Genomic DNA, 16,461 nt, shown 5'->3' with positions numbered 1-16,461 from the left:
TGCAGGCGTTGCTTTCTTCAGGCCTCAAATAACAACAAGGAGTGGGCTTTCAATGAGGCGTGGCGTCAAAGTCCACAAAGTAGGCTAAAGGACCAATCAGATACCTGCCCAAAAATAGTTTAATTCCATGCCTTAAGCTCATTTTGAAGGCCTTTTAAAAAGATCCCTCATTTTCGGGCACTGCATGCAAACCTCCATAAGTACCATAGTTAGCAGAGCACCAACGGGTATATTTATTAAACTGCGGGTTTGAAAAAGTGGAGATGTTGCCTATAACAACCAATCAGATTCTAGCTGTCATTTTGTAGAATGTACTAAGTAAATGACAGCTAGAATCTGATTGGTTGCGATAGGCAACATCTCCACTTTTACAAACCCGCAGTTTAGTACATCTAGCCCCTAGTCTTTTTAAAGAGTTTAATGAAATGGTAGAAGAAGTGTCCTCCGATTAGTACATGAAGGCTAATATATGACCGTTAAATGTGATTTTAAAGTGCTTGTAAACTTTTGTTCCGTAGATATTGTCTACCAAAAACACTTGTGTCTTGTCTTTTCCAGGCCTCTGACAATTATACTCTGGGAGAATATAAGCTACCTGGTAGACATTTACCTGGAACACGTGATGAACTTATCAAGAAAGCTATGGTGGATTATACGGAGGAGTATGATAACATAACCTATATACAGGTCTACGATGCAGTGTCTGTGACTCTTCCAGTGTCCTGTGGTAAGTGCTACGGAAAGAGAAGCATTTATACCAACAATAATGCACAAAATGGACAAAACACTTTGGGGTTTATTCAGTAACATGACACAAAAAGTAATTATGTGCTGTAACCCATGGCAGCCAATCACATTTATTTTTTTTAGAGGGAAATACGTATAAATATATTATCCGCCGATAGAATAAAAAATCTGTGTTCAATGTAGGACGTAAGTCCACCCCTTGCAGCTGGATAAAAAAAGTTTTACTCTCCAGCTAGGAAAAGGGTTATATACTGTAGGAGCAATGAAAATGGTTCCTTACTGTACGAGCTATACAAAGGGTTCTCTACTGTGTGAGTTATGAAAAGGGTTCTCTACTGTACAAGCCATAAAAAGGGTTCTCTACTGTGCGAGCTATAAAAAGGGTTCTCTACTGTGCGAGCTATAAAAGGGTTCTCTACTGTGCGAGCTATAAAAAGGGTTCCCTACTGTGCGAGCTATAAAAAGGGTCTCTACTGTATGAGCTATAAACAGGATCTCTACTGTGCGAGCTATGAAAGAGTTCTCTACTGTAGGAGCTATGAAACGGGTTCTCTACTGTGCGAGCTATGAAAAAGGGTTCTCCACTGTAGGAGCTATAAAAAGGTTCTCCACTGTACGAGCTATAAAAAGGGTTCTCTACTGTGCGAGCTATACAAAGGGTTCTCTTCTGTGCGAGCTATAAAAAAGGTTCTCTTCTGTGCAAGCTATAAAAAGGGTTCTCTACGGTACGAGCTATAAACAGGTTCTCTACTGTATGAGTTCTGAAAAGGGTTCTCTACTGTAGGAGCTATGAAAAGGGTACTCTACTGTGCGAGCTATGAAAAGGGTTCTCTACTGTACGAGCTATAAAAGGGTTCTCTACTGTAAAAGCCTTGAACTGTGGAATGATGTCCCACAAATGGTAGTGCCAGGCACTGTAGTGAAATGTAAGGAATGGTTACATATATATATAAAAAAAACTGAATATGCAGGGTCGCTGACAATTAAAAAACTGGTATACGATTGGCTGCTATGGGTTACAGTCCATCTCTGGTCTTAACACTTAACAGTATAATTGAATTTCTTATTGTTATGTAGCCTATACTAAAGATGTGGTTTTATTAGTCCATTTCACAGTCCATCCCGCCACCTTTATTAAAATAACACGAGCTGTTACGTGACAGTCGATCAGTTCACTAGGAATTATAACATCACAGACTGTGCCTGTGTCAGTTTCTGATAAATGTCTAGTATACCTACCCTGGGGGAGTTCATTGATTAAATGTGAAAAATATTATTCTATATCAACTATATCTTAGCAATACTGACACATATAGGCTATCAGAGAGGTAGGAGGGATTTTCTAATATTAGGCAGAAAATAAGCAACATTTTGTAATGAAATAGAATACAACAGTCATTTTAAAGTGTTCTTTAAGTGATAATTTCATCTTCCCTGTACATTACCTGCAGTTAAGAAAGAAACTGAAGTATCTCCAACAAAGTCACTGAAAGATCAATGTTTGCAGTACTTAAAAGATTTCAAGTCTCAAAACAATGGAGATGTACAGATCAACACCTGATGATCACATTGGACCAGCAAATCTTTCAGGTATATTTGACGGGAGCAGGGGCAAACGCAGGATTTGTAGAGGGGGGTTTCCACACCCATGCCACCAGTGGGCGTGACCAGCATGCATGGGGGCGTGGCTATAATATTAGTATAGTGCTTGGCTGCTCTCCAACTCTTCTATCCCTAAAATATACATGGGCAATGCTGTATGCACTACTGTTAGGTGCAGGCAGCTCTCCCTTTTTAGCAGAGCTGTGTGAAGCAGGGAAAGGGACCAGCCACCTCAATTATAAAGTGCCCCAGGCATGGAGGGGGTTTCCAGGCACCAGGACCCCCCCCCCCCTCGGTTGAATATGGGGAGTATAAAGACAGACAGTGCGGACTGTCTGAAGTCAGTGAACTTGCCAATGACGTAGTTGCAGGCCTCCACTACTGCGTAATGATGCGTTTCGCATCATCAGATGTCTCTTTAAACCCTTTATCAAACCTACATTATATAGATATGTGTGGGCTGCCTAAAACAGCCAGAACTCTTGGCTTTGCTGACAGATGTATGAGATATTGGACTGTACTTTAACAATTTAGAAGTTTGTCGCAGAGATACAAATATGTCACCACACACAGGAGGCTGCCATTTTGTTGGCTGGGCCAATATTAATAAGAATGCAGACTCAGTGACTCATGCATATATTTGGGCATAAGAGTGACATGTTTCATTCTCATGAATATTGGCTGTGTTTAGGTGACAGGCATACTTTAAATTAAGAAAGACTTTTTAGGCCATAAACTTTGTGTTTGTTTTTGCTGATCATATCCTTGCTTCATATTTTAGAAATGTGGACCTCTGGGACCTCATAATGTATATTTTGGGAAACCTCAGTGCACAGCTAAGTCCCAAGGTGACTCTTTGATATTGTTCACTCACAAGGAAAAATGTGGTACTCAAGATATGTCTGGTTACATGATTAATACGGTGAGTAATTATGGCGTAAATACGGGTTCTTTTACAGTGCCTAATAAACTGTCATCTACAGCAAAACTGTCTAGTTTTTTTGTATTATTTTGATGAAGCAGTACATAAGTTATGGGGGTTGAGGAGGCAGTACAGGAGTTATGGGGGTTGAGGAGGCAGTACAGGAGTTCTGGTGGTTGAGGAGGCATTACAGGAGTTCTGGGGGTTGAGGAGGCAGTACAGGAGTTCTGGGGGTTGAGGAGGCAGTACAGGAGTTCTGGGGGTTGAGGAGGCAGTACAGGAGTTCTGGGGGTTGAGGAGGCAGTACAGGAGTTCTGGGGGTTGAGGAGGCAGTACAAGAGTTCTGGGGGTTGAGGAGGCAGTACATGAGCTCTGGGGGTTGAGGAGGTAGTACAGGAGTTCTGGGGGTTGAGGAGGCAGTACAGGAGTTCTGGGGGTTGAGGAGGAAGTACATGAGTTCTGGGGGTTGAGGAGGAAGTACATGAGTTATGGGGGTTGAGGAGGTAGTACAGGAGTTCTGGGGGTTGAGGAGGTAGTACAGGAGTTCTGGGCGTTGAGGAGGCAGTACAGGAGTTCTGGGGGTTGAGGAGGAAGTACATGAGCTCTAGGGGTTGAGGAGGCAGTACATGAGTTCTGGGGGTTAAGGAGGCAGTACATGAGTTCTGGGGGTTAAGGAGGCAGTACAGGAGTTCTGGGGGTTGAGGAGGCAGTACAGGAGTTCTGGGGGTTGAGGAGGAAGTACATGAGTTATGGGGGTTGAGGAGGTAGTACAGGAGTTATGGGGGTTGAGGAGGTAGTACAGGAGTTCTGGGGGTTGAGGAGGCAGTACAGGAGTTCTGGGGGTTGAGGAGGAAGTACATGAGCTCTGGGGGTTGAGGAGGCAGTACATGAGTTCTGGGGGTTGAGGAGCCAGTACATGAGCTCTGGGGGTTGAGGAGGTAGTACAGGAGTTCTGGGGGTTGAGGAGGCAGTACAGGAGTTCTGGGGGTTGAGGAGGAAGTACATGAGTTATGGGGGTTGAGGAGGCAGTACAGGAGTTCTGGGGGTTGAGGAGGCAGTACAGGAGTTCTGGGGGTTGAGGCAGTACAGGAGTTCTGGGGGTTGAGGAGGAAGTACATGAGCTCTGGGGGTTGAGGAGGCAGTACATGAGTTCTGGGGGTTGAGGAGCCAGTACATGAGCTCTGGGGGTTGAGGAGGCACTACAGGAGTTCTGGGGGTTGAGGAGGCACTACAGGAGTTCTATGGGTTGAGGAGGCAGTACAGAATTTCTGGGGGTTGAGGAGGCAGTACAGGAGCTCTGGGGGTTGTGAAGGCAGTACATGAGTTCTGGGGGTTGAGGAGGCAGTACAGGAGTTTTGGGGGTTGAGGAGGCAGTACAGGAGTTTTGGGGGTTGAGGAGGCAATACAGGAGTTCTGGGAGTTGTGAAGGCAGTACAGGATTTCTGGGGGTTGAGGAGGCAGTACAGGAGGTCTGGGGGTTGAGGAGGCAATACAGGAGCTCTGGGGATTGAGGAGGCAGTACAGGAGTTCTGGGGGTTGAGGAGGCAGTACATGAGCTCTGGGGGTTGAGGAGGCAGTACATGAGCTCTGGGGGTTGAGGAGGCAGTACAGGAGCTCTGGGGGTTGGGGAGGCAGTACAGGAGCTCTGGGGGTTGAGGTGGCAGTACAGGCATTCTGGGGTTGAGGAGGCACTACAGGATTTCTGGGGGTTGAGGAGGTAGTACAGGAGATATGGGGGTTGAGGAGGTAGTACAGGAGATATGGGGGTTGAGGAGGTAGTACATGAGCTCTGGGGGTTGAGGAGGCAGTACATGAGCTCTGGGGGTTGAGGAGGCAGTACAGGAGCTCTGGGCGTTGAGGAGGCAGTACAGGAGCTCTGGGGGTTGTGAAGGCAGTACAGGAGCTCTGGGGGTTGTGAAGGCAGTACAGGAGTTCTGGGGGTTGAGGAGGTAGTACAGGAGATATGGGGGTTGAGGAGGTAGTACAGGAGATATGGGGGTTGAGGAGGCAGTACAGGAGCTCTGGGGGTTGGGGAGGCAGTACAGGAGCTCTGGGGGTTGAGGTGGCAGTACAGGATTTCTGGGGGTTGAGGAGGCAGTACAGGATCTCTGGGGATTGTGAAGGCAGTACATGAGTTCTGGGGGTTAAGGAGGCAGTACATGAGTTCTGGGGGTTAAGGAGGCAGTACATGAGTTCTGAGGGTTAAGGAGGCAGTACATGAGTTCTGGGGGTTGAGGAGGCAGTACATGAGTTCTGGGGGTTGAGGAGGCAGTACAGGAGTTTTGGGGGTTGAGGAGGCAGTCCAGGAGTTTTGGGGGTTGAGGAGGCAATACAGGAGTTCTGGGAGTTGTGAAGGCAGTACAGGATTTCTGGAGGTTGAGGAGGCAGTACAGGATTTCTGGGGGTTGAGGAGGCAGTACAGGATTTCTAGGGGTTGAGGAGGCAGTACATGAGCTCTGGGGGTTGAGGAGGCAGTACAGGAGCTCTGGGTGTTGAGGAGGAAGTACAGGAGCTCTGGGGGTTGTGAAGGCAGTACATGAGCTCTGGGGGTTGAGGAGGCAGTACAGGAGTTCTGGGGGCTGAGGAGGTAGTACAGGAGATATGGGGGTTGAGGAGGCAGTACATGAGCTCTGAGGGTAGAGGATGCAGTACAGAAGCTCTGGGGGTTGAGGAGGCAGTACAGGAGTTCTGGGGGGTTGATGAGGCAGTACAGGAGCTCTGGGGGTTGAGGATGTAGTACAGGAGTTCTGGGGGTTGAGGAGGCAGTACAGGAGTTCTGGGGGTTGAGGAGGCAGTACAGGAGCTCTGGGGGTTGAGGAGGCAGTACAGGAGCTCTGGGGGTTGAGGAGGCAGTACAGGAGTTCTGGGGGTTGAGGAGGCAGTACAGGAGCTCTGGGGGTTGAGGAGGCAGTACAGGAGTTCTGGGGGTAGAGGAGGCAGTACAGGAGTTCTGGGGGTTGTGAAGGCAGTACAGAAGTTCTGGGGGTTGAGGAGGCAGTACAGGAGTTCTGGGGGGTTGATGAGGCAGTACAGGAGTTCTGGGGGGTTGATGAGGCAGTACAGGAGTTCTGGGGGGTTGATGAGGCAGTACAGGAGTTCTGGGGGTTGAGGAGGCAGTACAGGAGTTCTGGGGGGTTGATGAGGCAGTACAGGAGTTCTGGGGGTTGAGGAGGCAGTACAGGAGTTCTGGGGATTGAGGAGGCAGTACAGGAGTTCTGGGGGGTTGAGGAGGCAGTACAGGAGTTCTGGGTTTGGGGGAGCAGTATTATTATTTCACCTTCCACTGTCTCTCCTCATTCCAACCTGGACACATCACTGGTAACTGCACAGAAGGACCAGTCACCAATGGCTGCTTTCCTTCTTCGCTGTCTGATAATGCTACTGCCTTGCAGCAACAACACACACTTCCCCTATCACCAGCACTTGTTATCCCACTACCTTATACCTCAAACATTCCCTGCACAAAACAATAATGTTATTAGATGACTTTTGATATTGGTTATTTTAGGCTTAATAAATGTTTTATTTTTTTCCAATATGGTGAATATAATATCATAGTTCCTTTGGAGTTTATCTGGCGGGTGTTATAGTTATTTTCTAAAAGTATTTGTTATGCTTAAATATTTTATTATTTAAGTTTAAATAATTACTGCGCAATGTGTGTATAGTATTGTCATTTATTAGGTATAAAACACTGTATCTGACACTTTTCTTTATTATTTTACAGCTATATATAAAAAGCGATACAGTTGACGTTTCTGAGGTACGTGCCCTTGTATTTCAAAAAGTAGTCACATATTCTCATCACAATTTATATTGTAAATTATATTGTATTTATACAATTTGTGTATTATATGTGATAATATTCTATATGTTGCTTTAGGCAAGTATCTTAATTGTGATTAGTAAACAGAAAAATTGTAGAAAATTAACACCTTGGGCTAGATTTACTAAGCTGCGGGTTTGAAAAAGTGGGGATGTTGCCTATAGCAACCAATCAGATTCTAGCTATCATGTTGTAGAAGGTACTAAATAAATGACAGCTAGAATCTGATTGGTTGCCATAGGCAACATCCCCACTTTTTCAAACCCGCAGCTTAGTAAATCTAGCCCCTTATCTACTGTAAAATACAGAGATTTGTAATCATAAGGATGTTGGTCTTAGAGGCGTTTGAAAGAATGTGCCCCAGAATATATCTCTATTTGTACAAATGTGCCTATTGATCTGCCCTTTCTTAAAATAAAAAGGAGTTGTGTTGCTTTTTGTATCATTGGAATTAATCGCCTATTGTGAGCTCTAACGTCAGCTGCATTAAGGATTGCCATTCAGTTCCTTCTGCCACAATCATTTAATGTCAGATTGTGGATGTATACCATCCTGCAGCCATTAGAGAGAAAGTAGTTAGTTCCTATGGCCTGATTCATTAAGGATCGTAACTTGAGAAACTTCTTATTTCAGTCTACTGGACAAAATCATGTTACAATGCAAGGGGTGCAAATTAGTATTCTGTTTTGCACATAAGTTAAATACTGACTGTTTTTTCATGTAGCACACAAATATCAACTTTAAATTTCAGTGTACAAATAAGCTATCAAGTATTTGTGTGCTACATGAAAAAACAGTCAGTATTTAACTTATGTGCAAAACAGAAAACTAATTTGCACCCCTTGCATTGTAACATGGTTTTGTCCAGGAGACTGAAATAAGAAGTTTCTCAAGTTAAGATCCTTAATGAATCAGGCCCCTGGTTTTTATCCATCGAACCTTCTAGTAGGACAATATCTATGCTATTGCCAAATAAATAGCACACGTAATGGACAGGTGCTAAATATAGATTTATTTTTTTCAGACAGCTATGTGCGAGAGTCCCAGGATCTATATGAATGTATCCCGGGGCCCTGATGCCGGGGTGAACACGAAGATAATGGACGCTGACCAGACGATCTATGTGCAGGTATGGTCTGCTGTGTTTTGTGGGATCCTAATTGGATAGTTTCTAATGATGGAACGAGAGACTGGTTAATCTTGTCCTCAGTTAACGGATTGTTGATAAAGTAGGATACAAGGCAAAATGCATTCATGCCCACTGCTTTCATCCAATGAGAAAAAAACAAAACATACTCAACTTAGAGCTGCCCAAAAAGGCTGCGATATTGGAGCTGATGTTGGTTAATTGGCCCAATATCGTAGTGTTGGTGTCAATCCAATCTGAACTAATGATCCTGTTGCATCCCTCTGTGGTCGAGCAGCAGCGTCAGCCTATAGCGGGCCACCCTAAATCCAGCAATCCAGTCTCCCTCTTGATCAATGTTTGACCAAACACGCATCAATTTTTGTTTTGTTTCAAAACAAACAACTGCAATGTGCAATCACATCAATGCACAATTTACACACACACACACACACACACACGTTACAATGCTACTTTATCCTTCCAATATATAATAATATTGATCTGACAGAGCAGAAAGACATTTTCACCATGTGCATTGTAGTATGAGTGTTAGACTTTAATCGTACGGTTATAATACCGGTCCTTTGGGATGACAATTTTCTAGCGAAATTAATTGGATTATTGATCTACACTTCATTGTGTGAGAACGGCACCCACAAATGTTGCGATTGCGATTTGTTAACAAATCAATAAAAATACATACGGATTGAAAGATGCAATTGTAATATGTGCGGTCTTATATGCCAGAAAATGAATTTGCCCTAATGTGTGTCTGAGGGAATTGACCAATCAGGACATTCAAAATCCTGCCTCCACTAATTTATTTCGCTCTTACTGAATGGCCCTTAGTGCATGAGGTCAAGTTGTCCATATCATCATCATTTATATAGCGCCACTGATTCCGCAGCGCTGTACAGAGAACTCGGTCACATCAGTCCCTGCCCCATTGGAGCTTACAATCTAAATTCCCTAACATACACACACATAGAGAGAGACTAGGGTCAATTTTGATAGCAGCCAATTAACCTCCTAGTATGTTTTTGGAGTGTGGGAGGAAACCGGAGCACCCGGAGGAAACCCACGCAAACACAGGGAGAACATACAAACTCCTCACAGATAAGGCTATGGTCGGGAATTGAACTCTTGACCCCAGTGCTGTGAGGCAGAAGTGCTAACCACTGAGCCTCTGTGCTGCCCATAGATTATTTAGGTATGGTGTGGACAGGATTGTGCAGTGAATAAACTGCATTCTATTGACTTACAGAAGAGATGGGCCTGTCACACCTTATCAGCCCTTAGTCACCAGAATAGTTATTACAATATATATATTAAGATTTTGTCATTTTCTATCTGACAGGTGCATTTCACAGAAAGTAACTTCTTGTTACTCAGCAAGTGTGTCATAGTGCTGGGAGAGAAGGAACAGAAATTAAAAGAAATCACTACTGAGCATTCGCTTGGCAAAATGACCTGGACGTTTAACACAAACAGCTTAGTGCTGCCGGAAACCGCAAACTCCGCCAACCTCACCTGTATCTTTTGTTTGGCAAATGGGGTCACTCAGGTGAGTTCAGCCATGTTAATGCTGTAATCTGCTCATCTTTGAACAATTTTGTATGTTGATTTGTATTATTTTTTTGTAACAATTGAATCGGCTGAGTATTATAATTACAACATTAACATTTGGGCAAGGAATATTAATGGTGTTACACAAAAGTGGCATTAAATAATTGTTTTTGACCGACTTGACCAGGAGATCTTTAAAGCACAGCTAACAGCCAATCAGATGCCACCCTCTACAGTAGGCCTGAGCAACCTGTGGCTCTCCAGCTGTTGTGAAACTACAAGCCCCAGCCAATAGCTGACAGGGCATTCTGGGACTTGTAGTTTCACAACACCTGGAGAGCCGCAGGTTGTCCAGTCCTACAGTGTTTTAATTCTTCCACCTTTTTAAAATTTCCTGGCTAAATGCAGAAGTCTGTGTTTAAAATACCACTAAACCTAAAAGTACAAGTTGTGTAATATGAAAGAGATACTAATAACATTAACAAACACTAGTGTAAATTAGCAGGAGCTTATCAGAACTGCATATACTTGAGATAATTCATGACTCTGGGACGGGGAAGGTATTTAATTACACACGGCAGACTTCCTGCCAATCCCATTGAAGAACACTGAAGCAAGCCTCCTGTGGTAGAAAATTGTTGATAACAGAGAACACTAGCTTACACTAAATTGCACAACAAATGTAAATAGAATGTCAAGCATCTCAAGGTATGGGAACACTGACATATATACTTGTGAATGTTATTAGACGCTTATTCTAATAAGAGGAAACTTGTATTTTATGCTAAGTGGTTTGCGATTAGTATAGTACAGGCTTGGTCAACCTGTGGCTCTCCAATTGTTGTGAAACTACAAGTCCCAGCATGCTTTGCCAATATATAGCAGCTTATTGTTGCAAGGGTATGCTGGGACTTGTAGTTTTACAGGTTAGCCAACACTGACCTATTCTCTCCCCCCATTCTGAAATGAACAGTGACAGCTTCCCAAAGCTGTGACGTTTGCGTGGGAAGAATAGTTTGTGTCTCTATTTGGCATATGACAAACTAAGAGGCACTTTGAGGCATTGCAGTCATGTTGGGGCTCTTACCATTGTGATGTAATTGCAGTATTGAGAGTACTGGTTCTGGATATATTCTTGATACTGTCTTTCTCTACAATATTAGGATTGCTCTCCCGTTAATATGATGCAGAAATCAGTGGAAATAACTTTCAACGACAGATCTACCCCTCAAAGTAAGTAATGTGGGATAATATAGAACTCCATTATTTATTTATTCGTGTAAGATTTTGAATAACTGTGTCCCAATTAAAGTGACATTAAGGGTGTTAGGTCTGCTCCTAAGAGGGGCTAAGAAACAGTCAGACTTTGTGGTCTCTTCTCTGCATTTCCGAATATAACTCAACCTCATGAAAGATTGAACCTCGTCCCCTATGGACATGAGGAGTATTGATGAGTATTTAAATATGTGCGACACATATATGGCCATTTAATTGTGATTACTGGCATAATGGCTAACAGCCAAAACTCCAATTTCCGTAGATCCACTTATAACAAAATGTCTTACCTGTCAGTCTTTGATTAAATCTTGGTCTCCATGAAAATGGCTGCCTCCATAGGCATCAATACATGGACATAGGACACAATTTCTGAACTGTGCCATCATGCCATTTATAGGTTTTGATGCACCCCTCAAGGACAAATTATAAAGGATACAAGATATAATTATCCAGTAATAAGTCCTACACTAGAAGGGTATGATTACTCCATAACAATTGGTGCGACCACTCTTCCCCATCCTTATTTTTATAAACTGTGCCATCATGCCACAGATGGCGAAGCCAACCACGTCTTGTACTGGCTCAGCATCAGGGAGAATGCCAGACTCTTCAGGGAGTGAGGGAGATCACCCCTATTTCAGGGAGTCTCCCTGACATTCAGGGAGAGTTGGCAAGTATGAGATAGCTTTCTAGGATAACGATAGAAGAAGAATTAGACGCCATGTATGATCCACAAGGTTGTGGGAATTTATAGGGTTTCTAAAGTCGCTACCAAAACTGTTAGTCCTTGTCAAGGAGGTATGTTATTTGTTGAGTAAGAAGTTAAATTGGCTTTCTCGAGTGATTTCAGGTGTTTTTTTTGTGGTATTGTGTTTACGAGCGGTATTATACTTAGGGATAGCACAGTTCCCTTCTTACATTCCAAAATGGAATGTTAATGTCATTAAAATCGAGGAGCAGTTGTCCTGCTTTTTCCCCAAGGACTGATGATGTCACAGACAGGGAGCGGTCAGAACGAGGGCAGTCGCTGCCCTCAGGAAGGTCTGCACGTTGACTGCAGAACACAGGGGATAGGGGGGGGAAATGAGAGGGCAGGAAGGAAGCAACCGGAAGCCAAAATAAACATGAAGCCGTAGGAAAGGAGAGGGGAAGAGACACCGAGGGCTCATCATCCAAAGCAGGGAGGAAGGCTGACAGGGCCATGGCGCAGAGCAGATAAGCTTGGTAGGCAGCGTACATCATGCAGAACATGCCAAGCACATGCAGCAGGAACGGAAAACACATTAAAACTAGAGATGAGCGGGCTCGGATATCTGAAATCCGAGCCCACCCGAACGGTGCCGATCCGAGCCGGATCCGAGACAGATCTGGGTATTCCCGCCAATTGCAAAACTGAAACCGAGGCTCTGAGTCATAATCCCGCTGTCGGATCTCGCGATACTCGTATTCTATAAATTCCCCGCTAGCCGCCATCTTCACTCGGGCCTTGATCAGGGTAGAGGGAGGTTGTGTTAGGTGGTCCTCTGTCCTGCTATATCTCGTGCTGTGCTGTGCTGTCGTGTCCTGTCCTTCTAAGGGCATTGTTATTTCCCCATTATTCCCAAGTTATAAAAAAAATTAAAAAAAAATAATTATAAAAAAAAGAATGATTGTTATTGAATGTTATTGAGGTTAATAATAGCGTAGGAGTGAAAATAAACCAAAAAAACTTGATTGTAACACTTTTTATGTTTTTTTCAAAATAAATCCGAATCCAAAACCTTAAATCCGAACCAAAACACGAGACACCAAAAGTGGCCGGTGCACATCCCTAATTAAAACACATCGAAAACACAGGCACAAAAATGATGGTGAAAACGAAACAGATATAAACTGTTGTCTCTCTCTAGATCAAGGACTCGGCATGGCGTCTGTCCTGGGAATCACGTTCGGAGCTTTTGTCATCGGAGCGCTACTTACGGCCGCCCTGTGGTACATCTACACGCACACACGTGAGTATACTGTCTGTTTATAATACTCTATGTAACTTATTTCATCTCATTCATTATCAGTGTGGCTTTATAGAGGCTGTCCCATTGGCTACAACTGTGGCTCAGCTCTTACCACTAACTGAAAGGCCTTCACGTCATCATTATTTTTTTTTATTCATCTTGCAACGTTAGAAATTCTACTTTAAAGATCATTTTTTCACACTCCTATTCAATTTTTTTTCAATGGTATGAATGAAAATCAACGGGTTTGTTTATTGAAAAAGGGCAGTAAACTATTGTAACCAATACGCTATACGGTTTTACCGCTTAAATTGCATTGTATTAAGGATAAAAATTAGTTATTTATATAGCGCATTTCTCTTGATAGGGCACATGGCGGCCATCTTGGGCGCGCTGTTTTAGGTTGTCATTCACATCACTCCCTGCCCCATTGGAGCTTACGGTCTAAATTCACATACATATGTCCTTTTTTTTTCATCGTTGCATCTCTTGTTTGTGTTTAAGTTATATTTGCTCACAACATGCAATGGTTTCCCCATTTTTTTGTATTCCTGTCTGTCCCACATTCTTAGCCACTAAGGATCATTTATGAACATATATATATGAACGTATCCCTACAGAACAGAGTGAGAATTATATCACTACAAAACACCCATGTATTGCTTTCTCATGTACAAATATATGCCTCATAAAGTAAATGTTTTCAGTTTAGCTCGCTCTGAACCTGAATATTTCTTATTAATACTTGTCTGACTAATACTTGTCTCCATCTGATTTATCCAGGCTCCTCAGTTAAGATGCAGCCGGTTCCAACACTGACTGGAGGTTCCGAGAACAGCAGCACAAATCACAGTATTGACAGTACTCAAAGTACTCCCTGCAGTACTAGCAGCAGAGCATAGCCCGACACTGCGCTGTGTCTACCAGATGGACCACATGCAATACAAGGGGACATATTAAGCCAGGCCTCAACAGTTTATCAAGCCCTGTGACTTCATACGCAGCCCCGTACATCCTTACAGCCTATATTTTTCTTATGTCCATCCTGCCTGTGTTTCTCCATTACAAGCATAGGTTCCCCCAATCCATTGTCAACACTATGTAATTCGCCCTCTGGCACCATCGATGGATTTAATTCAAGTATTAAAAAATAGATTTGAGCTGTTAATCGGACATACTCCACATATTACCTACTTGGCAAGCAATGGGACCAGCACAAATGAGAAGAGTAAGCTTACCACCATATGTCTGCGTGGAGAAACAAGATGGCCGCCCACCTCAGAACTGTTCTGATCATCTAACATGAAAAGTGTAACAGGGGGAACCTAATTGTTAGTATTAGGAAGATGAAATGACATATTCAACCTGGATATAAAACTAGCTATCCAATCTACAATATTTGCTTTAACATGTAATTAGATTTGACAGTCATTTGCAACAGTTATGTATCCTAACATTTTTTTTTTATATATATATATATATATATATATATATATATATATATATATATATACATATACATATACATATATATATATATATACACCATGAGGTAGGTGTTTGATGTATTGATATTTTAAACACCTTACTCACATCAGTAGAACCAATTGTAGCAAAAGCAGTGAAAAAAAATACCTCAGAAACATGTCTGGAGTTATGAACAAAACCATAAGGCCTGTGGCTGCCAATCACCTAATCACATGTTACAACATTCATCGTGGCAGCCGTCATTTCCACAAATATTGTTTTATTCTCTTTCTAAAGCTAGTTTCATCGACATTTGCCGATAGCCCCAGTTGCTGATCTGTGGCCACAGGTTAGCTCAAAACCAGAAATGTGCTATGTAAATGTCTCCAAATTTAGGATGCGGTTAACGTTTGATTGATACCCATTTAGTCATGCTGCTAGATCCCGAAAATACACAGACCTGGCCAATAAACTAAGCCAGGCTTGGCTAACCTGTGACACTCCAGGTGTTGTGAAACTACAAGTCCCAGCATGCTTTGCCAATATATAGCAACTTATTGCTGGAAGGGTATGCTGGGACTTGTAGTTTCACAACACCTGGAGTGTCACAGGTTAGCCAAGCCTGAACTAAGCTCACCACAGGCGTCATTTCTCCCACCATGCACAGTTTATAATGTTATAACTGACAATAACATTATTCATTATTATAGCTATACTGGTGTTGGTATCAACACAACAGTTTAAATATATATATATATATATATATATATATATATATATATATATATATATATATATATATATATATATATATATATATCAAATACGTTGCTATAAATTATATACACATCTCATACCCCATCTGAATAATTCATTTTGAACAATGGTCAGGCCTTTTTTTAGTCTGTCAGATTATATATCAATCTGTAAAAATATAGTCAACGGTTTTATTTTTATTTATTTTTTTACTGTGTAAAAAAAAAAAAAAAAAAGCTGTTTTTTTAAATATTTTCTTTTTAAAGGTTGGATTTATATATTAACCAGTATTGTTACTTTTTTTTTTAATTAATATAATTATTGGGATCATGATGTCTGCTTACTACAGCTGCAGATGCTGCGGAGAGATCGGATGATGGTTTTATGTGTGGGATAATACACTCTCTACTGTAAATTATATGGATGTTGGAAGTCACAGACGAATCCCGTGACCATTTAAAACCGAAATGGTGTTTTTGCACAGGTCTGAGCTGATATCTGATATTTATAATAATTTACAGAAGTATTATATATATATATATATATATTAATATATGTATATTATTCCAAACATAACACAAGTTTTCTTAATAAACAATTAAGTGATGACATTAGAACTCACAGAATCTAAGCAATGACATCAGAATGTTTATACAGATATTATTTGCAGTTTATACATATTAACATCACATTTGTATTATATATTTATTAATGGTATTATTTTTAAGGTTGGAGAAAATATGTTTAGTATGGACTGTCTATATATATATTGGTAATTGGTACAGTATGTGTATAACCTAAAATGTTGCACTTCCTTGCTATGTACATTCGGAAATAAAAAAAAAAATACCCAATTTCCTTCAAATTAAAAAGTATTAAGATTATGGTGAAGAAAATGCCTTTATTATATATAGCCTGTAGGGGTATTTATTACTAGTGAAGGTTAAATACATATTACAGATAAGAAAAAAAAAGGGTTAAAAAAAAAGTGAAATTTTTCTGAGCAATATGTTTTATTAATATAAAAAAAAATAATAAGCTAATGTGCATTCATTAACTCAGTTATAGCAACAAATATATAAAAGGCGCTTAAGCACAATTAGGTCCATTCTAATTAGACTTGCCCTTACCCCACCCGATGCTCCCATTGGTCAATTGGGTCATTGTGATGTCACTA

At 41.8% G+C, this 16,461-nt stretch overlaps 1 protein-coding gene across 1 annotated transcript in view; it reads left to right on the top strand.

Moving 5' to 3' along the window:
- ENG (endoglin) overlaps window positions 1–14,556 on the top strand; it is a 39,936-nt gene extending 25,380 nt beyond the window's left edge. Inside the window, exons 7-15 of the mRNA XM_075186303.1 lie at window positions 559–727; window positions 2,199–2,305; window positions 3,131–3,271; window positions 6,999–7,034; window positions 8,122–8,226; window positions 9,584–9,790; window positions 10,956–11,025; window positions 12,960–13,061; window positions 13,845–14,556. Of these exons, the coding sequence (XP_075042404.1) occupies window positions 559–727; window positions 2,199–2,305; window positions 3,131–3,271; window positions 6,999–7,034; window positions 8,122–8,226; window positions 9,584–9,790; window positions 10,956–11,025; window positions 12,960–13,061; window positions 13,845–13,963 (1,056 nt within the window). The 3' untranslated portion in view covers window positions 13,964–14,556. The remainder of the gene's footprint in view (window positions 1–558; window positions 728–2,198; window positions 2,306–3,130; window positions 3,272–6,998; window positions 7,035–8,121; window positions 8,227–9,583; window positions 9,791–10,955; window positions 11,026–12,959; window positions 13,062–13,844) is intronic.
- The last annotated feature ends 1,905 nt before the right edge of the window (window positions 14,557–16,461 follow it).

This window comes from Mixophyes fleayi, chromosome 9 (genome assembly GCF_038048845.1).
Source record: "Mixophyes fleayi isolate aMixFle1 chromosome 9, aMixFle1.hap1, whole genome shotgun sequence".
NCBI lineage: Eukaryota > Metazoa > Chordata > Amphibia > Anura > Limnodynastidae > Mixophyes > Mixophyes fleayi.
This window is presented reverse-complemented; position numbering and strand designations above follow the sequence as displayed.